The 27,498-nt window shown below is 37.7% G+C and overlaps 3 protein-coding genes across 4 annotated transcripts; 1 reads left to right on the top strand and 2 right to left on the bottom strand.

The window, feature by feature from the left end:
* Nucleotides 1–208: 208 nt before the first annotated feature.
* Nucleotides 209–2,625, bottom strand: LOC9311642 (uncharacterized protein At2g29880). The gene is given in 7 exon segments (XM_002877202.2): nt 209–308; nt 1,810–1,871; nt 1,873–2,160; nt 2,162–2,281; nt 2,366–2,403; nt 2,406–2,517; nt 2,617–2,625. Coding segments are annotated over 7 exon segments (729 nt in total).
* Nucleotides 2,626–4,064: 1,439 nt separating this feature from the next.
* On the top strand, nt 4,065–12,467 carry LOC9313317 (WD repeat-containing protein 11). Of its 2 annotated transcripts, XM_021023992.1 has the most exons (20): nt 4,066–5,090; nt 5,493–5,952; nt 6,144–6,231; nt 6,321–6,502; nt 6,695–6,831; nt 7,132–7,198; nt 7,884–8,013; nt 8,110–8,224; nt 8,664–8,739; nt 8,811–8,993; nt 9,184–9,344; nt 9,700–9,805; nt 9,993–10,197; nt 10,306–10,592; nt 10,820–10,941; nt 11,141–11,285; nt 11,364–11,456; nt 11,621–11,694; nt 11,791–11,844; nt 11,956–12,467. In XM_021023992.1, the coding sequence occupies exons 1-20, from the start codon at nt 4,117–4,119 to the stop codon at nt 12,263–12,265; spliced, it is 3,969 nt and encodes a 1,322-aa protein (XP_020879651.1). In that variant the 5' UTR covers nt 4,066–4,116; the 3' UTR covers nt 12,266–12,467. The 2 variants fall into 2 exon arrangements, with proteins under 2 accessions (XP_020879652.1, XP_020879651.1); XM_021023993.1 differs by lacking the exons at nt 11,364–11,456; nt 11,621–11,694; nt 11,791–11,844; nt 11,956–12,467 and having other exon boundaries at nt 4,065–5,090; nt 11,096–11,186.
* A 53-nt stretch (nt 12,468–12,520) lies between these two features.
* LOC9311643 (actin-related protein 6) lies at nt 12,521–14,399 on the bottom strand. The gene is made up of 6 exons (XM_021023995.1): nt 13,439–14,399; nt 13,290–13,353; nt 13,132–13,216; nt 12,998–13,048; nt 12,853–12,915; nt 12,521–12,769 (listed from the first exon to the last, which is right to left on the bottom strand). The coding sequence occupies exons 1-6, from the start codon at nt 14,306–14,308 to the stop codon at nt 12,640–12,642; spliced, it is 1,263 nt and encodes a 420-aa protein (XP_020879654.1). The 5' UTR covers nt 14,309–14,399; the 3' UTR covers nt 12,521–12,639.
* Nucleotides 14,400–27,498: the final 13,099 nt, after the last annotated feature.

Here is a 27,498-nt window from a genome sequence, read left to right on the forward strand (position 1 = left end):
ATAGTAAGGATCTAAAGAAAGACAACTGAAACACTTTAGGAATACTTTAATGAAATAATAGTTATTAATAAAATGTATTATTTTAAATTCAAATAACAATTATTATTGTGAAATTAAAAAACAAAACTGATAGATTAAATTAAAACAAACTACTACTGGAGCACTTATTTTAAACAATTGTCTTATTAGATGCATTGGAAATAACAAGCTAACTGTTACAGCGAATCCAACCCAAGCGTTCTTCCACAGACATGCTCACAAATACATCTTTCATTTTCAACGTGTAGATCTTGTTCACTGCATTATATATTTTTTTTGAATGTAATATTAAATTATATTTAAAAGAGAAATAACGTTTTTACAACCAAATGCATCGTAATTTTGAAGAGTTTGAAAAATATTTAAAAGAGATTAGCCGAAGGAAACTTAGAGAAACACTTGATCTTAACCCCGAGCAATGAGCCATTGTTGGTACGCCTCATCGTACCGCCTGTCGCCCACTCTCCTTATCATCGAAATCTGATTTCTTATTTGCTTGTCTATCCATGCTGTGATGAGAGCTTCCGAGTGTGGTTGTTCCCCATGCCTGCGACCATTTCTCTCTTTCCAAATCATGTAGACAGAAACTTGAAAGACATACCTAGAGAGGAAACTCTCCACACGATTTTGATGGTTTTTTGGACATGTGGACGATGAGCTGAGCCCAATCTGTTGAGTAGTTAGCTTTGAGTATGCCTTTCGCAAGCGAAGCCCAAATCTCTGAAACGTAGCCGCAAAAGAAGAATAGGTGGTCTCTGGTCTCTATGCATGACTTACAGAACACATAGAGACCCGGGGTTCCTCCTTTCCATCTAAGCATGCGATCACCCGTAGAAAGCCGATCCTGAGCCTCTAACCATACACAAAAAGAATATATACTTAGGAGTAGCATGTGCAAACCAAACACCTTTGTGCCAGGTAATTGTGGTAGAGGTTGTTCTTATATGATTCCATGTGTCCTTTGTCGAAAACTTTGGACTGAAAACATCATTCTTTGATTTCCATAGCCCAATGTCATCTTTATCGGATCGTTGCTGCCACTTATCAAACAGAGCAGCCTCTGTCTCGTTTAGAAAAGGTGAGCGATGTCTTCTTCTTTGATGGTTAGACCAAGCTTGTGCCACTGTGCTTGTTCTATTAATCCCCAAGTCGATAATTCCCCTAGCACCCGCAGTGTCGTATAAGCAACCCAAGCTTGACCAGTGATCAAACCAGAACGATGTATTCTCTCCATTTCCCACTTCAACTTTGCAAAAGTTCTTTGCCACGTCCCTGTACTTGATTATTTTTTTCCATATCCAAGACCCCATACTCGTAGAGCTTTTTAGTGACCAGAAAGACGATTTTTTCAGGAGATTTTCTTTCACCCAAGAGACCCATAAAGAGTTTCCATGTGAAACTATTCTCCATACCAACTTCAAACAGCAAACATTATTCGCTTCCTTAAGTGATCTCAGACCAAGTCCTCCTTCATGCTTCGACGTACAAACTTTTTCCCAGGAGATTTTTGCTTTGTGTGTATTCAGTTCAGCTCCTGACCATAAAAATGCAGAGCAAAGTTTCTCAACTCTGTCAATACACTCTCGTGGTAAACGAAATGCTGCCAACCAAAAATTACAGATACTCCACAAGACAGAAGATATCAAATTCAAACGACCCGCGAAAGAGAAATATCGTACTGTCCAAGATTCAATACGCTTCTTGATCGGTTCTATTAGAGGAGCATAATCTGTTGTTGTAAATCTCTTTGTGACTAGGGGAGCATTATAGTGGATATGATCTTCCAGATCCGAGATCTCCTTGATGGCATCCCAACCATTATTCTTTTTTTTTCTGAGTTTCCCTAAACTCAACATCTCTTTGATATCTTTCTTCTCTTTGTTGAATAAGATTTATGATGTTAGTGCCAACTCCAATCATTTCAGTTAGCACATTCTCTGAAGACTCACCATGATTAATTGAATCTGATGGATCTCCATTACTATTTGGTTTAGATCTTTTCCTAGTAGGCAACTTTTCTTTGGGAAAAGTTTCATTTACCTCGTTGTCATTAATCTCCATATAGTTCACATCATCTCTTGCTTGAAGATCATCATCTTCTTCAAAAGTTTCAGCATTTGAATTAATCACCACCAAGTCCAAACGTGGTGTTTCCCTTTGTTATAGCACTTTCGAAAATCAGTTGCAAATCCTCAAAATCTTCGAAAGTGCTGGTCCTCATGTGATGATGATTTGGATGCCCCTGAGAAAATATTTTACATTTATTAATTATCAATATAACTAAAAATATTTATTAAATTTTGTGAAAGTTTCAAAAGAGAGTTACCATCAAATAGGCAGCCCACACATCATCTGGAGCTGTAATTGTTTTGTGATGGGAGCCCATCCAAAACCAGAACTAAACCGAAAAAGTTGAGAACACACAGAATACTCCTTTTTCATAGACTTCATTCGACTTAAGTAATTTATAGTGTAATTCTTTTAACTAGATTATGTACCCGCGCGTTGGGCGGAATTTTAGTTTAAATTTTTTATCATTGCGAATCTTTGAATTATTTGAATTTAAAAATATTTTACTTTACTCATTTTAATTATCTTTTCATAGTTGGTAAATATTTTTTCACACTTTTTACTACAAATTTTCTTGTTATCTTCTATGATTCACTCGTCGTCTCCCAACATTTACTCTCTTTTCACCTTATATTGACTCACATATAATATACTCAACTATGAATTAGTTCTCAAGATAGATCGTATATATTGTTTTATTCATATCTTTCAATACTCATATTTTTTTATAAGTTGCATGATCTTTTTATTAAAGTGAACATTAGAAAATCACGGGAGATATTTGTCATATAGTTTCTTTGATCATGTTTGGTGCATGTAAAATTGCTTTATAAACTATAAATCTCATACATGGACTCATTCATATTCACAAACATCAGATTTCAACATCAAATTTTGTATTTTATCTTGACCGTTTGAAAAAAAAAAAAAAAAAAAAACAAATTCACATATATAATTTGACGTATATTATGATTCTATATAATATTCTTAATATTGATTTTCATAATGTAACTTACGAACTCATATAAATCATTCTAATTTTAAAATATATTTTTAATCCTTAATTTTTACTTCTAATTAAAAACTCTTCAATATACCATTACTATTCTAATTTCCAAATAGCATTCGCAAATATTTCATTACACAGTTTCTTATTCGATTGGATTATTTTATTTTTATTTGTGATATTTAGGATAGTTTTTTTTTTATATTTCAATTCACCTTAAATTTTTTTATCTATGTTAAAATTTCATAAACACTGATTAATATTTAGTTTTTCGTTTGTTACTTATTCATTTGATTTAAAAAAAACACCACTTTTTAATTTAGAAAACATTGATAGTATAGAAAATTTTATTAATGTTACTATTTATATTATATTATAATTATAAATAAGAATATGTACTCAATCCTTCTTATTTTTAATCAGTATCATGAATTGATACTTTAACATTAAAGAAAAAATTATATTTTTTAAAATTTTAATGTGTAGTTTTCAGAAATGAATTACTTTTTATTTTTAGTAAAAACCTTTAAATTTAATATATTTTAAATTCTTATTTTTCTTTATTCTACTAAATAATTGTAACTTTTATAAATGATTGTTTTATCATTAAAATATATGTTAAGTTTCTTTTTCATATCTATATATACATTTTTGGAGTACATTTAATAAAGTAGAAATTATCTGAAATAGACCATTTTTCACTATTAATTAAAATACTGGTACCCGATAAAGGAAAATTGTAGAAATGGTATAATATTTTCTAAATACCAAAACTACTCTAAATTTAGTCCATGTGATCCTTTTTTTTTTTTTTTTCATCAGTCCATGTGATCCCATCGATTATTATTGTGGGCTTTAGTCCATGTGATCCTTTTTTTTTTTTCTCATCAGTCCATGTGATCCCATCGATTATTATTGTGGGCTTTTTTGGGTAACCATTGTTTCCTTCCTTTGTATGTAGCATGAGACAAAGAGATTGAAATTGGTAGGAAGCTGCAACAATGGCAGCATCGAAGCCGTCACCAACCGATACCTGGGATTCTACTCTCCCTGGTCCTCCCAGCCGTAACAACTTCGGATCCGCCGATCTCAGTCCCTCCGGTCTCTTCGCCTTCGCCTCTGGCTCCTCCGTCTCTGTCGTCGATTCTCGTTCTCTCCAGCTCGTTTCCACTATCCCTCTCCCTCCTCCTCCGGGTGCTCTCTCTCCCTTTGTTACTTCCGTCCGTTGGATTCCTCTCCCTCTTCCCCGCGATCTACTCTCCACCGAACCCTCCGCCTCTCACCTTCTCCTCGCCGTTGCAGATCGCCACGGCCGTGTCGCTCTCGTTGACTTCCATCTTCGCTCCGTCGTCCTCTGGCTTAATCCTTCCTCCGATCCCAACCTTGGGATTCAAGACCTTTGCTGGGTTCAAGCTCGCCAGGATTCTCATGTCCTCGCCGCCATTTCTGGATCTTCCTTTCTCTCGCTCTACACGAGCTCCGGTGGACTTTTCTGGAAGTACGATGCCGGTATGGAGATTCTCTCCTGTCTCCGCCGCGATCCCTATGATTCTCGCCATTTCTGTGTGCTTGGCCTCAAAGGATTCCTATTGTCAGTTAAGGTACTTGGAGATACTGAGAACGACGTTGTGATTCAGGAGATGCTGATAAAGACAGATTTCAGTGAGCTACTGAGGTTGGAAAGAGAGGCGGCTAGTAATGGCAATTCATCATCTTCTTCGTCTTCTTCGCCTGCTTCAGCCGCATTTCCGTTGTACTTCGCTAGATTTGCCTTCTCGCCACATTGGAAGAATATACTCTTTGTGACGTTTCCTAGGGAGCTATTGGTGTTTGACCTGCAATATGAGACACCCCTCTCCACTACGCCATTACCTCGTGGTTGCGCCAAGTTTCTTGATGTCTTGCCTGATCCAAACAAGGAGTTGCTTTATTGTGCTCATGTCGATGGTAGGCTCAGCATTTGGCGTCGGAAAGAGTAAGATATCTATGTCCCTTAAGGGTTATTGATGGTTCAGAGTTTTGTGTTCCCTGTCACCTTCATTTATAGATTAGCTATTCCTTGAATCAGATTGAGTTTCTAGTTAACCAGGAGATTCCTGAAGCAAATCACCCTTTACATGTTACAAGTATCATCTTGTAAAGAATCTACACTGATTTTCAGGAAATCTGGGAAAATATGGGAAGAATCTTTTAGGTATCAGATTTTAGGGTAATGATGCAATGCTAATAGCCGTGTGCTTCGTTTAATATAGTGTCTGAGATTCATGGTATAAAAGCGTCATATGAATATGACTTTGTATCTTGTTATGTTGAATAGACTTGGATACCCCTGTTCTGGTTGCATATCTAAACTACAGCTGGTTACATATCATTGCAGAGGAGAACAGTTGCATGTCATGTGTACCATGGAAGAGTTTATGCCATCTATTGGAATGTCCATCCCGTCTCCTTCCGCTCTGGCTGTTCTCCTCAGTCATTCAGACTCCACAATGCAAACCATTACAAAACTTCACTCGGATGGAACCTCTTCTATAGATTTTGATAACCCATTTGACTTTTATGACGAAAGTCTTCTTGTTTCGAAGACAACTTTTATCTCCCTATCTGATGACGGTAAAATATGGAAGTGGGTCTTAAGTGCTGAAGGTGTTGAAGATGCTCTGAAAAATGCATCAGACTTGGACATGGGTACTGGAGGCACTGAAGCAGCACTTCCTGGAGCTATTCAGGAAAATAATTCCTCAAGTCTGGATGATGAATTAGTTGTTGCACCTACAAATCGAAGCAGAGGTCACACATCAAGTTCCTCCATGGAAAAATCAGATCTATCATTTAAGGTTGGTGGCTGGAAGATTTTTGGGTTAACTAGTTCCTTATTCACTATATGACTATTCCGCCAGAGGGTAGAAGTTTGGTGTTACCTGTTTCCTCATCATAAGGGTTGTGTTTTCCACAGTATGTGTTTATTGGTCTTTTCATTATGTTCATACTTAACAGGGCTTATACTTGTTTACGTCGCTCAATGCAGATCAGCCTGAGTGGACAGCTTCAGCTTCTCTCTTCCACAGTCTCTACACTTGCTGTACCATCTCCGTCTCTTACAGCAACCCTAGCAAGTTCGTTTTGTTCTCCCTTGTATATGTAATACTAAAAGTGTTCATAAGAAAACTCAAATGATTGATTTACGGATTGATTTTAAATGAAGGAGGGGGTAACATTCCTGCGGCAGCTGTTCCGTTAGTTGCTTTGGGAACTCAGAGTGGGACAATCGATGTTGTTGATGTATCAACGAATGCTGTTGCTGCAAGCACTTCGGTTCATACTGGTGTTGTTAGGGGCCTTCGGTGGCTTGGAAATTCAAGATTAGTTTCATTTTCTTACAGTCAGGTGTGCAAATATATTTTAATAATGGAACATGTTACGTCTCATTGCTTTCTTCTATTTTTTCGTAGTGATTTTCAATCTATATTTGGTTTAAGAAGAGTATTAGGTTTAGTTTAATTTCCAGTTGCTTATTATAAAAAATAATAAGAATTGGGAAAGTGACATTCGGCATCATGCATCGGTTTGTGGTTTCAGGTGAATGACAAAAGCAGAGGCTACATAAATAAGCTTGTTGTTACCTGCCTTAGGAGTGGGTTGAATAAACCATTTCGTGATTTACAAAAGCCAGAGCGCACTCCCATAAGAGCTCTTAGAACTTCTTCTTCCGGAAGGTTTGATTTTATGTTTTTTATCCTGCTTGAGTATTTGATGCCTATAAATAATGTAACTAAATGCTTGTGCTCTTCAAGCTATCATCTTTTCACTAATAATTTAAGCTTAAGAACATCGTCTTTCGGTATTGAAATTATGTTCCTTTCTAAGATGACAAATGTCAATTCAGATCATAGAAGATACTTGTTCACTATTTCAAAGATGAGGAACTATTGTAAAATTGGAAGTTATTACTTTGGACCCGAGCTTCTAGACACCTCTTCTGATGCTGAGAATTCGTTTTTCCTGTCCTGTTGCAGGTATCTTTTAATTCTTTTCCGTGATGCTCCTGTAGAAGTTTGGGCAATGACCAAGCATCCAGTCATGGTAAGTGATCTCAAACCCCAAAGTATCTTTACTTTTTCTACTTGAATTAGTCTCGGTGAGTGGATGACAATAACTTTTTCTGTCTCTTATGTTTACAAGCTTATAATTTGCACTTTTACATTCTGTAATTTTATCCATATGACTTTTTTTCTTTAGATGTCCCATTCTATATGTCATACTTTCTCATCCCTGTGATACTTTCTTCGTATGGCCATTTACTTTCACGTAATATTGCCTTGCCCACCTTACACTTTTTGCATGTGAAAATTGAGTAAGAAGGGAAAATTTGGCACCAAATAATGACTGGGTCATGTTAGTTCTTGAACATCATAATGCCTAATAAGATCGATTATGCATGAAATTGATAAAGCTTGTCCCTTTAAAATTTTGAGGAGACTTAAAACAACATCCTCTATGTGGCTTCTTTTCTTGGCTCCCCCCTTTTGCAAGTGCTAACAAGTCTTTATTGCCATGCCAATGTCTATTCTTGTGAACTTTCAAGATGAAAGTAATGATGGTGTGGAGAATGGGTCAAAATGAGAACTAAAAGCGTTCTTAATATAAATATATACTCCTGCATCTTGTTTAAAGATGTCGTATCTAACTTGTGGAGTGTTTAGTATCTTTTTGAGGTTATGTATTCTAATCAATTATAATATGTTTCCTATTCCTCTTAATCTTGTAGCTTAGATCATTAGCTCTTCCTTTCACGGTAGTGGAATGGACGCTTCCAGCTGTTCCGCGCCCAGGTCAAGGCGGTCCTTCCAAACAATCGCTCTCAGCATCCGAAGGAGTAACTGCTTCAGCAAACTCTTGTGAGATGTTTATGACAATTCAAACTGTGTTATCCTGAATATACCCAAGTCTTTGATGCATTTTTTTCTAAGGGGCGGTAATTGACATATCTGCAGCATCGGTGGGCTCAGATGGATCGCAAGAAGAAACTGTAGAGAGTTTTGCATTTGCACTAGTAAACGGTGCTCTTGGAGTATTTGAAGTCCAAGGACGTCGAATTCGAGATTTCAGGTAAAACTGATGGTTCCATTGACTCAATTTTTTTTCAGAAATTCTTCTTTCCGTAGTAATCAATTATAGCTGCGTTTGTATTTTTATCACAATTCTGATCATAGTTAGTGCTTCTGAATATCTCTCTGTTTCTGAGAAGGTAATATGAAATAGTGATTGCACATTATTGCTTACCTGCGGTAGAGTTCTTTTTCACTTATTCCATTCTTGTTTTTTAATTTGTTTCTATGCCACCTGTCATTAAATTCTTCTTAAAAAAATTGCGAGATAGTGAGTAGATCTTTGTTCTCCAATTTCAGAAAGTGCAGAAAATTCACTACTTGATAGTTTTTATCAGCCGCTTTTACATGAATTAGCAATCACCTTCTTGAACCTTGATTGCTGTGTAATCTTCTTCCTATATTCACTGACGTATAGATGATCCCGCCTCTATTTCTAGACCTAAATGGCCATCTACTTCATTCGTTCCCTCAGATGGATTGGTTACAGCCATGGCATATCGCTTGCCTCATGTGGTTCGTTTCTTTTCACCTTCCACTTCTGTCTCTTATTTTTATGGAGATCATATCTTGCTCTCTCTTTTCAGGTTATGGGAGATAGATCAGGAAACATAAGATGGTGGGATGTAACAACAGGACAGTCATCTGCATTTAATAGTCACAGAGATGGGATAAGGAGGATCAAGTTTTCTCCTGTTGTTGCTGGAGATCGCAGCCGAGGGCGTGTAGCTGTGCTATTTAATGACAATACATTCTCTGTATTTGATCTTGTGAGTCTTAAGAGGATTCAGTATTTCCCTTCAATTTGTGCACATGTCTTGTGTTTTCAAAGGTGGTGTACTAATATTCTGTAATGTGAAGAGAAAACAAGAACAAGACTTGTTTTATTGATACTTGTTTGAAATTGTCTGTCAACTCAAAATAACTCTTTCTGACAGCTGCTGTTGAAAATTGCTGCAGGATTCACCAGATCCGTTAGCCCAGTCACTTCTCCAGCCTCAAATTCCTGGAACCCTTGTACTGGAACTTGATTGGCTGCCTCTGAGAACTGATAAAAATGATCCACTTGTTCTATGCATTGCTGGGGCTGATAGCACCTTCCGGCTCGTTGAGGTTACTGTGTATGTGTAAAACTTTATTCGTATGCAGAGTCCCATGAATGCTTTCAGATTAGGATTAGGTTTTTTCAGCATGTTGTTTCTCCCCGTATAACTTAACTGTATAGAATAGACATGTCTAGGTTTTTTTTTCTATTTTGCTCACCAGAGGACTGTGCACCCTCCAACACAAGGCCGTGTAGATGGTGTAGTGGGGTTGACAACTAGTCGCCCTTGCCCCCAGGTTAGGACTTAGGCATCCCTAGGTTAGGGCATATAAATAGTGTTTTTCTTCTGAGGGTCCATTATTATTGATCCAAGTTTGAATTGGCTACAATCACTTACTTCTGCGATCTTTTATTTCCAATTTTTTCTGCAGAAATGAAAAGAAAGCTGGCTTTGTGCCCCAGTCTAAATCAGTAAAGGAGAGGTTTCGTCCTATGCCTATGTACTCCCCTATCCTACTTCCTGTGCCACATGCGCTGGTAACTTTCTTTGCTTAGGAGTACTTCTTGATTCTGAAGTCAATCTTGGTTTAGTTCTGAAATCATGTAATCCAGAAGATACTAATTCATTGCATTATCTATATGTCCATATAATCTCCCAAGACAGGTTCTGGGAAATGAGATTCCGATTACTCTTGACAATGTGTCTAATTAATAATACATGCAGGCACTGCGGATGATTTTACAGTTAGGAGTGAAACCATCTTGGTTTAATACGTCTAGCACAACTTTGGAGAAGAGGCCTCATTTGATCCGTGGAATGGCTTCATCCTCTAAGGATCTACGGAGCTACATGATTCAGTTACCGCCTTTAGGAGACCCTGTAGTGCCAGAAATGCTGTTGAAGATACTAGAACCTTATCGGAAAGAAGGTTGTTTTCATTTGTTTAGTATAGTATCACCACAGACTAAACTCTCTCTGTCAAGATATCTGTTCAAGTATTCTATTTTCTTACCTTCTCTAATTTCTTTCATACTAGGTTGCTTGCTGGACGATGAAAGAGCAAAACTGTACGCTAATGTGGTCAAGAAAGGTTATGCTGCAAGATTTGCTTTTGCAGCTTCTGTTTTTGGTGAAACCTCAGAAGCACTTTTCTGGTTGCAACTGCCTCAAGCCATTCGCCATCTGATGAACAAGCTGACGAGAAAGTCTCCGCAGAAAATCCCTTCCCCTACTTTAGACTCAGGAGTTGATGAAGTAGCTATGCTGAGTAAAATACCATCTACTGGTATATCGACACCTGAAGCCAGGAAGATAGATTCTATGGTCAGTTTCAAAATAATGTTTATTTTCTTTCGAAAGATCATGCATTCTAGCCATTCCCTTCTACCAGGATACAGAGACAAGATTTATTTATTTTGGAATTGGAGCTCCTTCGCATTGTAATTTTCTGCTAGCTTAATGGAGCTTTCTTGTTTGTAGTCGGTCTGGATTATAATTTTTCATTTGCTTAGTGTTTGTTGGTGAGCTTATATTCTACATTTCTCGAACAGTGTGATGGTTCACTTAGATTGATGGCTTTTGAGCGAGAAGAATTACGGACACGTGCCAATGAACGTCTTCCTTGGCATGAAAAATTACACGGAGAAGATTGCATTCAGAAACAAGTACACGAGTTAGTATTTCACCTTTAGCTTGTCTTTGTTGTTTATCCTTTCAATTTATTACTTGAAATTACAGTTTTGTTTTAGTAGGAGCTCCTGTGTGAAATGGAAATTATATATAATTTAGAAGCATCTTAATTTCTAAATCTGAGTTCCACGCGTTAGGTTTTGCGGTGACGAGTGAATTCACTCGGTAACCTTTTTGACCAGGCTGATATCAGTTGGAAATTTGGAAGCTGCTGTTAGTTTGCTGCTTTCTTCAGCTCCAGATTCTCCATACTTCTATCCAAATGCTCTACGAGCTGTTGCACTCGCTTCTGCTGTGTCTAAATCTCTTCTCGACCTTGCACTAAAGGTATCTGTCTTTGTTATATTGGATAATCTTTTGTGTCCTTCGAAAAAAATCATTCCATCACTTTTGTTCCACACGTAGGTTGTTGCAGCCAACATGGTAAGAACCGACAATTCACTCACTGGTACTCATCTTTTATGTGCCGTTGGTAGGCACCAAGAAGCTTGTTCACAGGTTAGCTTTCTTGTTTCCTTGGTCATACTACATATTGCATATTCTTCGGAACTATGCTTCCACTGAAATTATCATTTTATTAGTTATTAAGGAATGTTTTTAGCCTAGTTTAATAATCGGCAATGTTTTAGACAGAGAATATTTTAGACCTTTTTAATATGCAGCTCCAAGATTCTGGACGATGGACCGATGCTGCTACCTTGGCTGCAACACATTTAGAAGGATCGGATTATGCCAGGTCTTTTCTTTTACGGTTTCACGTCTAGATCTAATTTTTATTTCCTATAAATTGGTTACTAATCGTTGTAACTACTCCATCTCTCTATCTACTCAGGGTATTGCAAAGGTGGGCTGATCATGTTCTCCATGCGGAGCACAATGTGTGGCGGTACTGTATCATACTCACATTCAATACAGTTTAAATTAGAAAATTTGTATGTGACATAAATTCCTCGAACAATTCAGATGATGAGAAAAGAATTTCGTTGTATTAATGCAGGGCCCTTATTTTATATGTGGCTGCTGGTTCCCTGCAAGAGGCGTTTGCAGCTCTCAGAGAGGTGCAACAGCCTGATACAGTAGCCATGTTTGTACTCGCGTGTCAGGAGATTCATTCAGAAATCATAACCGAGCTATCAACCCAAGACGAGGAATCTGAATCTGCTTCTGGTGAAGGCACAGCACCGTTGCCCGATCTGCCTGGTCTTGAATCAGGGAAGGAAGAAGTGACAGCGGTTTGCGAATACTTTCAACAGTACCAGAGAAAGCTAGTGCATTTGTGCATGGACTCTCAACCCTACACCGACTGATGAGGAACTACACAACCAAACTCTTTCGTTGGCTTTGCAAATTACGCACATGAAATCATCTTTGAAGAACAACAACAAACAAGTTTTGGCATTTAAATATCACTGTATTTCATAATGTTTCTGTATGTTGTACCCTAAACCCTTCTTCTGTCTAAAATTGATTTTAAGACCAGATAATTTTCTCCTGGTTGTTGTTTGGTGATTACTTAATCGAGTTGAAATTTTTCGAATTTCGGAAATATTAGAAGAAGAAAAAATACAATACATGCATGCATTACGATATTCGACACATAATGTGAAGAGTTACAACTTACAACCAACTCATTTGATATTACAACTTACAACCAACTCATTTGATATTGTTTTGGTTAGCCTCAATGAAAGAATCTTCTACGACACCGAGCTGATCCAAGCTCTTCGTACTCAGCCTTGGTGACACACATGGACTCAAAATCCGGGCTCGAAGCCAAAAGTGAACCACCTCTCCATACACCTAGTATTGGGCTGCAAATACAGAAGGAGTTAAAGTAACAAAGAAAGAGCTGCAAAAATAAGAGTAAAAAGAGGAAAGGATTGAGTTTGTTTACTCCTCCTGAGTTGTTATCTTCACATCAACGTGATCTGGGACAAGTGGTCGCAGCTCTCCTTCTCTGCAATAATATCTCAGACCATCAACTTCTCTAATAATAAAGCAGTACTAATGAATGATTCATCATATAAATTTAGCCTTACAGTCTCTCCTTAAGTTGTGGAAATAATGTGCTTCCACCAGTTAAGATGATGCTGCGGTAAAACATCAAACATTAGACATCAAAGCTCATTCAATAACAACTGAAGATTCAAAATAAGTATCCATTTTAAACCACCTTTGATACAAAACTGGTTGCAAGTAAGAATGGCATGAGTTTATAGCTCGGACAATGCATTCTGCAAGTCCCGCCTGATTCATCCCTGTCCCGGAACAAATAAAATACAATCATCATCTTCTATCTACAACGACAATCTAACATTCATCGACACAAACCTAAATCTGCAGGCTGGAATAACGTCTCAGGTACAAGAAAACGCTCATTCGTTAAGTCAATCTCCTGCAAAAAAAAACTTTTTGTCATTGAATCGAAATCCCTACCACCACAGAGTAAACTCGAAACAAAAGAATCGAAAAAAGTTTACGTTTTTGTTCATGTCAGCCTTCCTCCTCTCCCCAACCTTATCCATTAGCACATGCTCTTTCTCTGACAAACTAAGAAACCTCTTAGCAGCTTGAGGGTCTTTAACATAACCTTTGGTATGTGTAACACCATCAGGAAGAACATAAGTAGACTTGATAAGATTGTTTCCATTTCGAGCAAGGCGGAGATCGCGAAGAAGATCAAGTGAAACAAAACAAAGCTTCTCCTTAGCATCATCAACTAAAAACGTTTCATCCATAACATTGATAGATCTATAAGACACCAATTCCTTCAAGTAATTAGTAAAAGCTTTTCCTCCTAAATCAATCCTCTTAATGGCGTGATTAAGAGTGAAATTGTGAAGAACAGGAACAGCGTGAGTGAAGGAGAAACCACAATCAACAACGAGACTACACTGAGTCTTTGAGAGGATTGAATCAGGCTGACGACTAGCTTCATAGAGATGAACAAGAGATTGAGGATGAGCTACATAGAGAGAAGAGAATCCGAAATCTTCGAAGACGAGCTCGTCGGTGGTTCGTTGAACGGAAGGGATTGAGAGTGGTGCTTCGGTGAGGAGGAGAGAGGAGGAGGAAGGAGTGATGTGGAGGAGAGAAGTGAAGAGGTGTGACCAGATTTCGCGTTGTAAGTCGGAGTTTATGAGGTAGCCACGGTCGATTGGGCGGCGTACGGCGGCGGAGGTGAGGTCGATTTCGTCGGAGAGACTGGTGAGTGGTGATGGGTGGAGGAATTTCTTGGAGGAGAGAGGTTTGTAGAGACAGTTTGGGATTACGGTGGTGGGATCACGCTCGCCGCCTTGTCCGGCTTTGATTAGACCGCCGCCGTTGTCTAGAACCACGATGTTTGACATTGGTGACGATTACTCGCCGCCGGAGAAACAACTCTGCTAAGTCTGTGTTGTTTATATCAAATCGGTTTAGCTAGAACGATTTTAAGTAAAGACAATTAGAATCACCGGTTTAGAGATTTCAAACTGAGAGGAGAATGATTTTAAATTAAGGAAATTACTATAACCGGTCCGGTTGATTTCGTTAAAAGCTACTCCCTCCGTTTTCGAATAGTTGTCGTTTTAGAGCTTTTCTTTGTTTTAAATTAGTTGTCGTTTTAAGATAATAATGTAACTTATGCCAATAACTACCCAAATTACTCTCATTTAATTAAACACAAATTATTTGTAAATAATTACTTGTCATTTTTATGAGGTTAATATAGTCATTGTATACATTTTCTTAATTTGTCTAAATACAGTTAAAACGACAACTTTTAAAAAACAGAGGGAGTATAAATATTAGGATTAGTTTTGTAGTATAGTACGATTATTATTATTTTCTCAACTCACTACTGGAGTTGAATTAGTGCTAGACAAATCCTAATGGTAGGAGTCACAAAATTAGACAAATCCTAATGGTAGGAGTCACAAAATTAGACAAATCCTAATATTTCACAAAGTTTGAGGTTGGAAAGACATCTAGGTTTGACGTGACTTCTAAACTCACTACTGGAGTTGAATTAGTGCTAGATGATGATTGTATTATTCTCCATGTGGCATGTTGAGGTATTGGAACTGCTAACCTTTGAACACTTTTAAATTAGCAGCTAGCTCAATTGGATTAAAAGGCGGAGCAACTACTCTTGGAGGTGGTGGTTGAGATATTGGTGTTGGAAAGGAACTTTCAAATATTTGAGATTGAGAATTCAACTCAGATCTATTCACCACATCAATCACACCCGCTTGAACATGATCACGTCTCTCAGGAATTAATAGCTCAACCCTGTTCGCAGAGAGAAAAGGACATTGATCCCTTAAATGAGTAATCTGATAACGGTTACTACAAAGCCTTCGAAGACGCTCATACTGAAAGCTAATCATGGCTCTCTCTCCAAACCTAAAGCGGAATCGCTGAAAAAACCTAAGGCTATCAAAATAGTCTACAAGAAGAGGTTCGATTGTGATACCATAAGACAAACTTCTGAAACAAAACAACAGTGTTAGATATATGGCACACTTTCTAAAATAAATTTAGAATCAAATTTTTAGAATGATGTTTTCTTTGATATTAACCCATATAGCAACATAAAAATATAAACATGGATATAGTGGAAAAAGATGAGAAAATGACTACTTATAAGATGATAATATAAAATAGACAATGGATATTAATCTTTAAAAAATCAAAAAATAATGTAAGATATATATCATATAGTCTCTAAAACTAAAATTTAGAACTACGCTTTTACAATGATATTAAATTTGATTTTCTTAAACGCATACAACAACAACAACAACCAATTAAAAAAATATTAAAACTGTACTATGTATTTTATGTATAAAGTAATACGGTTTGAACAACCAGATAAAAGCAATTTTTTTTTCTAAGGGAGTGAAACCTTACTTTTATATAGTATCTATCCCTACATTCCTTGAATATAAGAATCCAAAGATTCCGCAATTCCACTCTATTCTGCTTTGATCATCAATCCATCGGCTTCCGTATAGCTTTCAAGAGATTCATCAATCATGTCAAAGATCTTCGCCATTCTTCCTCTCGCTTTTTCTCTTCTCTTCCTTGTTTCACTGATTGTTCAAGCCATCGATGTCCATTACTATGATACGTGTTTCAGCCTCCGTATATCCTCGTGATGGCTTTGAATTCGAATTGAGTTCTAAAGTTCGATGCTTTTCGCTTTTGACCCATATTTGGTCTAACTTGCTTATTGGTCCACTTGACAATATGATTTAGAAAAAAAATTATTTTCAATTAAACCACAAATAAATAACACATTTAATAATATATTTTTAACTCACACTTTAATATAAAACTGAAATCATAATTACTACGTATTAACTATATTTCTTCACTCAATTTTATTCAACATATAATAAATTAAATTCATTTTTAAAATTATAACTCCCATAATTTATTTTTTTAAATTGTAACTCGCATAATTTATTTTTTAAATTGTTAACTCCCATCACTTCTCATCCTATAAATAATCATTTTCTCATTCTCTCATTCACTCACTCACTCATTCTCTCATTCTCTCATTCTCTTCCACTATATCTCAAATCTTAATTTTTTGTTTTGTTTTAGGTTTTTTTTTTTGTTGGTTGGTTGTTGTTGTTGTTGTATGCGTTTAAGAAAATCAAATTTAATATCATTGTAAAAGCGTAGTTCTAAATTTTAGTTTCAGAGACTATATGATATATATCTTATATTATTTTCAATTTTTTAAAGATTAATATCCATTGTCTATTTTATATTATCATCTTATAAGTAGTCATTTTCTCATCTTTTTCCACCATATCCATGTATCTATTTTTTATGTTGCCTTTTTTTTTTTTTTTTTTTTTACGGCAAAGAGTACTTTATTCAAATAATAGATTCTTTAAAAATCAAACGTTTTAGCCACAACGGCTTGTGAACAGAGCTAGAATAGAAACCTCCATTGAAGGAATTGAAACTTGCTAAATTATGAGCCATATAATTTCCTGAACGCTTAGTAAAAGTAAAAATTACAGAAGAAAATTTGGTAGCCCAATAATCAATATCCTGAAGAAAATTAACTAATTCACAGTGGTATGAAATCCCATTGATCATGTTGATGAGGATCGCGCAATCACCTTCAAATTGGATACTCTTAAAACCTCTAATCCAAGTTTGTTGCATCGCCATCAATAGTGCTTTCGCTTCAGCCTCTAAAGGGGTTGATGAATTCGGAAGTTTTGAAGCACCCCAAGCTTTTGGATCGCTATGGAAGTCTCGTATAATCCAACCGCCAGTACTATGTGAAGATCTTGCATCAAAACCTGCATCAAAATTACATTTGACCATCGACGGATGTGGTCTTGTCCAGGTAGGCGCCATGGAATTCTTGTTGTTTGTGTTTTTAATCGAAAATGGCTTCCTTTTCAAAGTATTAATCCATTCTTGGACCTCTGTTTGGACTTGTTGGACGATACGTGTCGGGCTGTCGTAGTATTTGTTGAAGACTAAATTATTCCGAGCTTTCCATATTTTCCAAAGAAGCCAAAATGGAACCAGTTGTTGATTGGCTGTAAGGTTTTGGTCATGATAAAGATCCATGATAAAATTAAAGTTCTCTTCCATATAAGAGGAAAAATGATGAGCCTGTAATATAGGTATATTTGATAAATGCCAGGCCATTTTTGCGAAAGAACAGCTAAAGAGGACATGGTTTATAGTTTCTTCTTCATCTTGGCAGCGATGGCAATTGAATCCGATCTGCAATCCGCGAGTAACCAGGCGTGAACATGTTGGTAGGGCACGTGATATTGATCTCCAAAGCATGTGTTTGATTTTGGGGAGTATCTTGAGTTTCCATATCTTGTTCTTCAAGTCAGTCGATCCCGGGGGAGCTGGCGGTTTTTGTCGAGTATCTGATGGGTCATGGGTGAGCAACCAGTAGCCGGAGCGGACCGTGTATTCACCATTAGGATTATAGTGCCAAATCAGTTTATCCATGGTTTCAGTTTTTGAGAGATAGATTTTTCCAAAAATATGTTGATCACTAGGATCAATTATTTGTGAAATTTTATGATTATCCCAAAAATGATGAGATCCTCTCTTTGAGATAAGAGAACTTACTGTATCGTGAGAGCTTGGAGTGATCGTCTGGATTGGCCGAGGAGGATGAGAACTAGCTATATTATCAATGCCAATACGTACAGTTTTTCCATCACCTATATTAAACCGGGTTCCTTTTTTGATAACGTCAAGTCCAGCAAGTAATGAAGACCAACCGTATGATTGATAATTTCGGGGCTTTGCATCAAGTAGAGACTCATCTTTGAAGTATCTAGCTTTCATTATGCGAGCAAATAGAGAGTTAGGGTACTGAATGATCCTCCAAGCTTGTTTTGCTAGTAAAGCGTCATTGAATTTTGCTAAGTCTTTAAAGCCTAGCCCTCCTTTTTTGGAGTATTGAAGCCTATTCCAAGCAATCCATGGTATTCCTCTTTGCTTTGCTTTCTTTTCCCACCAAAAATTCATAAGAATTGTCTCGATCTCTGAAACTACACCCGCCGGGAGTTTAAAACACGACATGGCATAGACCGGCATTGCCATTGCAACTGATTTGATCATTATTTCTTTTCCGGCTGGAGAAAGAAATTTTGCACTCCAGGTCGATGTTCTTTTCCTCACTCGATCAATGATGTATTCAAACATTTCTTTTTTCTTTCGGCCAAACTGTTCTGGGAGACCGAGATATTTGCCGCTGATGTCTCTGTATTTTACCGCTTTTAAGCACACTTTTCTCGTACATTTAGCTAAGTTTCATCTCTTTTTCATTGCATCCATAGTCCTTTTCATATCATTTTCATCACTTAGTACGATTTGCATTGCATGGCATAGCATATTGCATATTGGATGTGTTTCAGGTATTTGGAGCTTATTTGGGACTTAATGGATGCAAAGAAGAGAATTGATGATTCAGAGCCAGTCTGAAGTCCCTCAAAGATCGACTCAGATGGACGTCTTGCATTGCGATTTAGCTTCAGAAATCTTCATACAAGTTATAGAAAATTGAGTTACCTTTCCAACGGAGGTAATTTCAAGCGAATCAGAGCTTTGATGCAAGAATTATGGTGGTTTTAATGGAGACATATACAGAAAACTGGTTGGACTCGACAGGAGGTCAAGCAAGCGCTCAGAAACCACCAAGGGTTGGACTCGACCACACCAACTCGACGTGAGGTCGAGTAGGACACCATCAAGAAGCACCCTTTGAAGAATCACTCCCCCTCGACCACATGGACTCGACGACACGTCGAGTAGGACGTCAGGAAGTAGTCTGGACACGGACTCGACCACGCAGGCTCGACGTCACGTCGAGTTGGCCTCCACCGACTCTCTATTTTGTCCTGTAGCCAATTAGGGCAACCTAGTATTTCTTATAAATAGGAGTACATGCTATTGTCCAGCGGATATTCCTTTTACCCAGCAGATATTCCGCTGTTCTCTCATAAACCCTAGTTTTTGTAATCGTTTTTCCTGTTGATCCTTTGAGTTTTTGCATTTCTTTTCTTCATCAAAGTTGTAGATCTGTCTCTTATATATAACATACTTGCTTTTCAATGATTTCTGGGTTTGAAACGTTTTCTGGGTTTTTATGCATGATGTTCTTCAGTGTTCTTGAGTAGTGGATTAGGGTTCTTGAGGATGGGTTAGATTAGGTGTGGAATCCTTAGTATATTTAGGTGGTTAAGTGTAGAATTGCTTGATTTCCCTTCTGGTTTAGTAGATCTCAATACTATTTCTTCTCTGATCAATTGGAAATTGATCTCAGACATTTCCACACCCAAAAGGTGTTTGATGAAATGTCTGAACAAACTTTTCCAGAGATTTGCATACTCTAGCCCAAGAGATTGGATGTTTAGAATGCTTATTGACTCTATTAGGTTGAATCTTAATGCCTGCTAGGTTATATTTCTTCAATGAGAATTGAGTATGAAAGTGATTTAGCTTGAGAATCTCTGTCACGAGAGTGGATTGATTTGTATTCGAATATATTGTCTAGGGATAGCTTGATTGAGTTTGTTAACCACCTAGGTAGACTAAGGAGACTGCCATAATCGATTACCCCATTCCTCAGGACCCTTTATCTCTATTGATTGTTTAAATCTTGTTTCTGTTAGTCTCTGTTGCTTAGCTCGACCTGTTAGGCTTAGATCGTTTCTCTGCATTGTTAGGTTGCTAGTTTCTTTTCCAAAGCTTATGCATGATAGTTTCTGGTCTTTAGTTTACTTCTTGCTCTTGTTTACTTGCTGTTTAGTTCTCTTTTTATGCTTCTAATTCGGTATTTGCATGTTAAATTGGTTGCTTAGGATCAATAGAAACACACAAAACCGTTTCATAATTGGCTTGACTTATCTGCTTTCTGTTTCATATCTTGAATGCTTGCAGTCACACTGAGATTGGATTGATAAACCTGATATACTACAATGGCATGTGTATTAGGGATTGATACTTTTTAGATAGAGGAAATCTTATTATCAATTTGGCGCCGTTGCCAGTCTTGTGTTACATTGTTCCATTTAAGATTTCAGAAACGTTTAAGATCAAGTTCTTTCTTTACTTTGGCTACTAACTCTTCATTTCATCTGCTTGTTTTTATGCTACAGGTACCATCTCGACCTCACGTCAAGACTGCCACATCGAGTCTGACCACTCTGCATGCAAACTCGATCTAAAGGCTCCAACAACCTCATCAGCTATAAAGACAACATCAACCAGTTAGCTCGTGAGTTAAGAGAAGGTAGAGCCCCAGACAACTGTGAACCGCACAATCCAGTAGCCATGGAACCACAAGATCAAGATAATCAAGGAGTTGGTATACCACGGAACATTGGTGCTGGTGATGCACCACGCAACCATCAACAGAGACAGGGCATCGTTCCACCTCCTGTCCAGAACAACAATTTCGAGATCAAGAGTGGATTGATCTCAATGATTCAAGGTAACAAGTTTCATGGGTTGCCTCTGGAAGACCCCTTGGATCACTTGGATAATTTTGATAGGCTCTGCAGCCTCACCAAGATCAATGGTGTTAGTGAAGACAGCTTCAAGCTGCGTCTGTTTCCCTTCTCGCTGGGAGACAAAGCACACCACTGGGAGAAGACACTACCTGCTGGCTCCATCACATCTTGGGACGATTGCAAGAAGGCCTTCTTAACAAAGTTCTTCTCCAATTCAAGAACTGCACGTCTACGAAATGAAATCTCCAGTTTTACACAAAAGCAGTCTGAATCCATTTGTGAGGCCTGGGATAGATTCAAAGGCTACACTATACAGTGTCCACACCATGGTTTCAAGAAGGCTTCACTACTCAGCACACTCTACAGGGGAGTTTTGCCCAAGATCAGAATGTTGCTAGACACTGCCTCTAATGGGAATTTCTTAAATAAGGATGTTGAGGAAGGCTGGGAATTGATAGAGAACTTAGCTCTATCTGATGGTAACTATAACGAGGATTTTGATCGCTTCAACAGAGGTATTGGAGATCCGGATGCAAAGCATACTAAGGAGATGATTCATGCTCTCAACGAAAAGCTGGATAAATTACTGCTTACTCAACAGAAGCCAGTCCACTATATCACTGAAGTAGAGCACTATCAAATCCAAGAGGGGGAGAACAATCAGGCTGCAGAAGTCAGCTACATTCAGAACCAAGGTGGCTACAACCTCTACAAGCCTGCTCATCCTAATCTATCTTACCGGAGCACGAATGTTGCAAACCCTCAAGATCAGGTTTACCCTCAGCAACAACAGAACCAGTCCAAGCCATTCATACCATACAATCAAGGCTTTGTCCCAAAGCAGCAGTTTAGTGGCGGTTATCAACAATATAATCCACCACCCGGTTTTGCACAGCAACCCCAGCCAGCTCCACCTGCACAAGATCAAGACATGAAGCAAATGCTTCAACAGCTTCTACACGGCCAAGTAGCTGGTGATAAGAAGATGGCTGAGATTCAAAACAAAGTCGATTGCTCCTACAATGATCTACATGTCAAGATTGAGGCTCTAATCTCTAAGATTAAGTACATGGAGAGCCAGTTTGCCTCTACTTCTGCGCCTCAGAATCTAGGGCAACTGCCAGGGAAAGCTATTCAGCATCAAAAAGGTCATGTTAATGCTATTCACCTTCGCAGTGGTCGAGATCTGCAAACTAGACCTAGCATAGCTCCTGTCACTGAGGACAGTGAGATTCAAGAGGGGGAGGATTTCATTCAGCATGAAACTCAAGTCGATAATACCACTAAGCTCGACCAAGATGATGTACCTCGTGATCAAGTCCAGAGCCCCCAGATCAAAGAACCAATTGTTGATAAGAGTAAGAAGAAAGCTTTCATCCCACCACCCTACAAACCTAAAATACCATTCCCAGGAAGATTCAAGAGGGATATAATTGAGAAGTACAGAGCAATGTTTGCTAGGCACATCAAAGAGTTAGAAGCCAGGATGCCTCTCATTGATGCTTATAAGCTGATTTCAGATTCTCACAAGTACTTGAAGGACATGATAATGGAGAGAATTAAGGAAGTGCAAGGGATGGAAAGTCATGAGTACAGTGAAATCATCCAAACGAAGATTATTCCCAAGAAATTGGGAGATCCTGGTTCGTTTACTCTACCTTGCTCTCTAGGCACTTTAGCCTTCAGTAACTGCCTCTGCGATCTGGGTGCTTTTAAAAGTCTCATGCCTCTCTCCATGGCCAAGAGACTGGGTTTCAGCAAGTATAAACCTTGCAACATCTCCTTGATCCTGGCTGATGAGTCTATCAGATTTCCTCATGGGTTATTAGAAGATTTGCCTATTAAGATTGGAAATGCTGAAATCCCTACAGACTTCATAGTGCTAGAAATGGATGAACCAAAAGATCCTTTAATCTTAGGAAGACCCTTCTTAGCCACTGCTGGAGCAGTCATTGATGTTAAGAATGGGAAGATTGATCTTAATCTGGGAAATGATTTCACAATGAAGTTTGACATCAATGATGCCACGAGGAAGCCAACAATTGAAGGACAGACCTTCGTAGTTAAGGTAATGGATTGCCTAGCCGATGAACAGGTAGAGGAGGTTGCTGAGGAAGATCACCAAAAAACTTCTTTGACTAAGAGTGGTGAAGCAGGATATCTTCTCACTGAAACCTTGAGATGTGGTAAGTCACTAGACTCACACAAGGAAGTAGCAGGGTCAGAGGTCTTTAAAGGCTTGATTGGGTCAAAAACAGAGGTTAAGGTGGCATATGAAGCAAGCTCAACACATGCTCAACCAACTGACTCGAGTATACATTTGAGCAAGCCTTCAACTAGTCTGGAGAACTCTAGCTCGACCAAACATCGTGATAAGCTGCTAGAGTCTAGCAATTCTGCTCCAGATGGCTGGTTAGAACTCAAGGAGAGGTCCAAATGGCAGGATAAAGCCATAAGGGAGCTAACAGGCACTGTGAGAGAGCTGAAGGATCAAATCAAGAAGCTCCATGGGATAGCCAACCAAGTACCACTCCAAATCAAGGACATCCCAAATGATGAAGCGTCTACTCTGGTCAGCGCAAAGGGGAGTGAATTCACTTCAGAATGGTCTATAGCAGAAGACTATCCAGTTGATCAACAAGAAGCTTACTATGAGAAAAGGGCCATTGAGTACTCAAATGCAGATTTGTCAAGAGAGCATGCTAAGTTTGATGATTCATCCACCTGCAGGATAGAGGAGACCTCATTTGCTCTCTACAATCCACCCTAAGCTCATTCAATGTGAGAAGTCAAGCTAAAGACTTTAAACAAGCTCACTTGGGAGGAAGTCCCATGTCTACCCTTGTAAATATTAGTTATTTCCTTGTTATTTTTGATGTTTTTGCTTAAGTGTCTCAGGATAAAGCGTTTTAAGGAAGCCAAGGCGCAAAACAGAATGAGTGGACTTGACTCGACCTGCCCTCCTCGACGTGAAGTCGAGCTTGCCCCTTGGTGTCACTCCAAACCAAAACCGAAGCCCTACTCGACGTACCTGCTCGATGAGACGTCGAGTTAGCCCATGAAGCCCACCAGTACCAGGTCAGTCACCTCCTTCTTCACCCATCCATGAGGTAACAACTCCAATTCACCATTGTATATACGACATTTCATTTTGTTTCTCTGTTGGTTTGCCCTGAGTACTCTCTTCCAAATGCTTGTTACACAGAGGACTGTGTAATTTAAGTTTGGGGGAGGGCTCAGGGAGTATTTGACATTGCGTTTTGTTTTCTTATTTCAAATTTTGCATCATTGCATCTAAGGCATAGAAAAACCATAAAAATTTGAAATTTTTCGAAAATGATTTCATAAAAACAGAGTGTTCATATAGCTTGCATTGTCATTTTAGGATTGTTTTAGTATGCTTTCATTTAGGACTGCTGCATCATGCATTTGCATTGGAGATTATGATGATTATAACCTTGTAAATATGCTTATTCACTAAGTAGAACTCAGTGCCCTGGTTGTTAGTTCTCTAATGCATAATCGACTGAACTTGAAGTAAGACCGCACCATCTTTTGAATTCAACGCTTGACTTTCTTGTTTTTAGTCGAATCTCGCTTTGATCTGATGCCATTCCCTATCTATCTGAACTTGAATTTTGACTTATAATTATCATGCTGTGCATTGTGCTATCACTACAAGAAATGTGAACAACCATAGCACTTAAATATAGCGTTTTTCAATTTTCTGCTATAAATCAGGTACACACTACTTTTTTATAGCGTTTAGTGTTATAATAGGTTATAAGCGGGAATAAATTTTTAGTTGCCCGCTTGTTTTAATTTTTGTGTTGGCAAAAAGCCAAAACACTTAGAAAAAAACAAAAAACTTTCCACAACTTTCTTTATTTCTCTCTAGTGCCGAAGCTTTCTTCTCGATCGTGCCCAAGCTTTCTTTCTCTTTGCCGTCCGTCGCCGTCGTTATTCCGCCGCCGTCGTCGTTATTCCGCCGTCGTCGTTATTCCGATCCACTTTCATAGGTTTGTATCGTTCTTCAATCTACTCCCCTCTTCCATGTCTCTTCTTCAATCTTGACTCCCCTCTTCCATTTATCTCTTCTTCAATGTCGATTTAGGTTTATTTTTGGTTAATTTGGGTTTCTCATATACTAATCCTCTCCAAAACTTCTCTGACTTTTGCAGATTTTTGGGTCAGATTTGGCTAAGGTATTAATTAGGGATTTTTAATTTTTTGGTTCACGTTTTCTAATTCGACTTGTTTCCATGAGTAATTGATTTATTGTTCTTGTTATTTGCAGATTCTACAAATCCTTTGTCCAAGAAGACTTGAGCTTAATCGTAAGATTGTGAATCCTTTCTCTCCTTGTTGTTCAATTTTTGTTCGGCCATGTTTGTTAAGGAGATTGAATATGTTAGTAACTTGAATGTCTGATCAATTGAATTTTTATTGTATATAACTGGTCGAGGAGCTGTGTTGTGTTTGGTAATATGGAGAAGTCATGGGTTTGGTTACCTAGGTATGAAACTCTATCATATTCTTATACTTTTAATTTTAAAATGTGTTATTGAGTTACATTGATATTTGGACTTCATGGTTTTCTTTACAGGAATAGCATTGAGTATGTTGAAGGTGCAAATCAATTTGTGAATGCTTCATCGAAAGCTTTGGGTTATCCTTCATCGAAAGCTTTGGGATTAGTCTAAACAAGCTGGATATTCTTAACGCTAGAGACTCACATGTTCAGAAGCTTCTGGCTACACAAGCAGAAATGGCTACCAAGATTGAAGATTTGCAGAGTCAACTTCATTGTTTAGCTGGAAAAAAAGTAAGTTTCACATTTGTTTATCACAATGGTCATAATAGTTTGTAACCAATTATTTTTCCTCTTGGTAGCTATCTGGTGCTGATTTGGATGCTCAATCTAATGTATCAAACACAAACAAAGGAGGAATTAAGTGTAAGATATTGGATTGGTTTTCAAAAGATGAAGTTGTTGTCGGGGAATCAGACAACAACTCTCCAACTGAGCATAACATGGTATATATCTAAATTATTAATATTGCCATTGTTTAAACTATCAATATCAATTATATTACTAATAGGTGCATAACTCTTTAGGACTCTGATGAACAACCGATTTACAACATCTTTGCTTGGAATGGAACTGATATTGTTGCTGAGGGTATATTGATGATCAGTTGATTACACTTTTTAAATTTTGATTCGTTTGTTTCAAATCGTAGTGTTAAATTATGGATTTGATAATTGTGTTTGTAGATCAGGCTATAAACTAGAGAGAGTTTAGTGAAGTGTGACTATTACTCTTTGTTTCTTTACTTTCTTTCTAGTGTGTTGATGCATGTGAGTGAATGTCATATTTATTTGAGTGTGTGATCCTTTGAACTTATTATCAGAATAGTGATAAAGTCGTAGTAAATTGTCTTAAAACTCCAAGCTTTTTGGTTCCTTGTAAGAAAGATAATTTACTACTGAGTTATGTAATTTAAGATGTGACTCTTGATAGATCATTTAAGAAGTAAATTTGCATGTGCAGCTGCCATCAATTATGGGGAAATGGATGACATGAACGCTGTAAACATGATCTTGGTTGGTATCCCCCTTGACGAACCACACTTGAAGAATCATCTGTCTATTCTCGTAAATACAGAGAAGAATGATCTCAAAGCAGGAAGTCTTCCTGTGACCGAATCATACTATCTCATGGGCACAGTAGATCCCACCGGAGAGCTAAAGGAAGATGAAGTATGTGTCATCCTGTATGTTACTCCCCTATTCTCTTACTTTCATTTTGATTTTTACATGGAAACAAGAAACAGTGATTTGCTTTTAGTTGTTCATTTCAGGGTAATCCTGCAGAACTCACTTCGATATCATATGTCTTAGTATGTAACAATCGGGTATTCTTAAAGAGATATGTGAAGAATCACGATGAAAAGCAGCTGGTGACTGAGTTGGTGGCTATATATCGTGCATCATAGATTATAAGGCTTGTCTAGGATCTTGGTTTGTATCTTTGAATATCTGAAAAACCTCAATTTTAGGCTTTTTTAATATCAATTTGATCCGGATCGGAACCGTTTCTCTCACTCTCTCTCTATATATGCTTAAAGTTGTATTTTTGAATCTCTTTTTTTATATATTAGCGTAGAAACAACAATGCAGCCAAAGAGAAAGAGCTGAAGGGGACATGTGAATACAAATTCTATATTTGTTGTATTTTCTGTAGCAGTTAGTTTCTGAACTCCTTGGCAAAAATATATTAAACACAAAAACACATACTTAAAACATTTTAATTGGAAAAATTGAATTAATTATTTTAAGGAAGGTACTTTAGATTTCAAGTTAAAAAAAAAAAGAAATATAAATAAATATAACCAAATATCTCAAAAAGACATAAATATTTAATTATAATATTAATAATTACAAAAATAATAACAAAGTTATAATTTTAAAGAGTTTAGGGAATAGAGTTTAGGGTTTAGGGTATAGGGTTTAGGGTATGAAATGTATGGTTTAGGTTT

This window comes from Arabidopsis lyrata (genome assembly GCF_000004255.2).
Source record: "Arabidopsis lyrata subsp. lyrata unplaced genomic scaffold ARALYscaffold_5, whole genome shotgun sequence".
NCBI classification, from domain to species: Eukaryota; Viridiplantae; Streptophyta; class Magnoliopsida; order Brassicales; family Brassicaceae; genus Arabidopsis; species Arabidopsis lyrata.

Coding starts and splice junctions, on each gene's coding strand:
- LOC9313317 (XM_021023992.1), top strand. CDS start 4,117: ATGGCAGCATCGAAGCCGTCACCAACCGATACCTGGGATTCTACTCTC. Junction 6,232..6,320: donor TCTTACAGCAACCCTAGCAA/GTTCGTTTTGTT, acceptor TTTTAAATGAAG/GAGGGGGTAACATTCCTGCG. Junction 9,345..9,699: donor CGGCTCGTTGAGGTTACTGT/GTATGTGTAAAA, acceptor TTTTTTCTGCAG/AAATGAAAAGAAAGCTGGCT.
- LOC9311643 (XM_021023995.1), bottom strand. CDS start 14,308: ATGTCAAACATCGTGGTTCTAGACAACGGCGGCGGTCTAATCAAAGCC. Junction 13,049..13,131: donor CAACCAGTTTTGTATCAAAG/GTGGTTTAAAAT, acceptor GTTTTACCGCAG/CATCATCTTAACTGGTGGAA. Junction 12,916..12,997: donor CCACAACTTAAGGAGAGACT/GTAAGGCTAAAT, acceptor ATATTATTGCAG/AGAAGGAGAGCTGCGACCAC.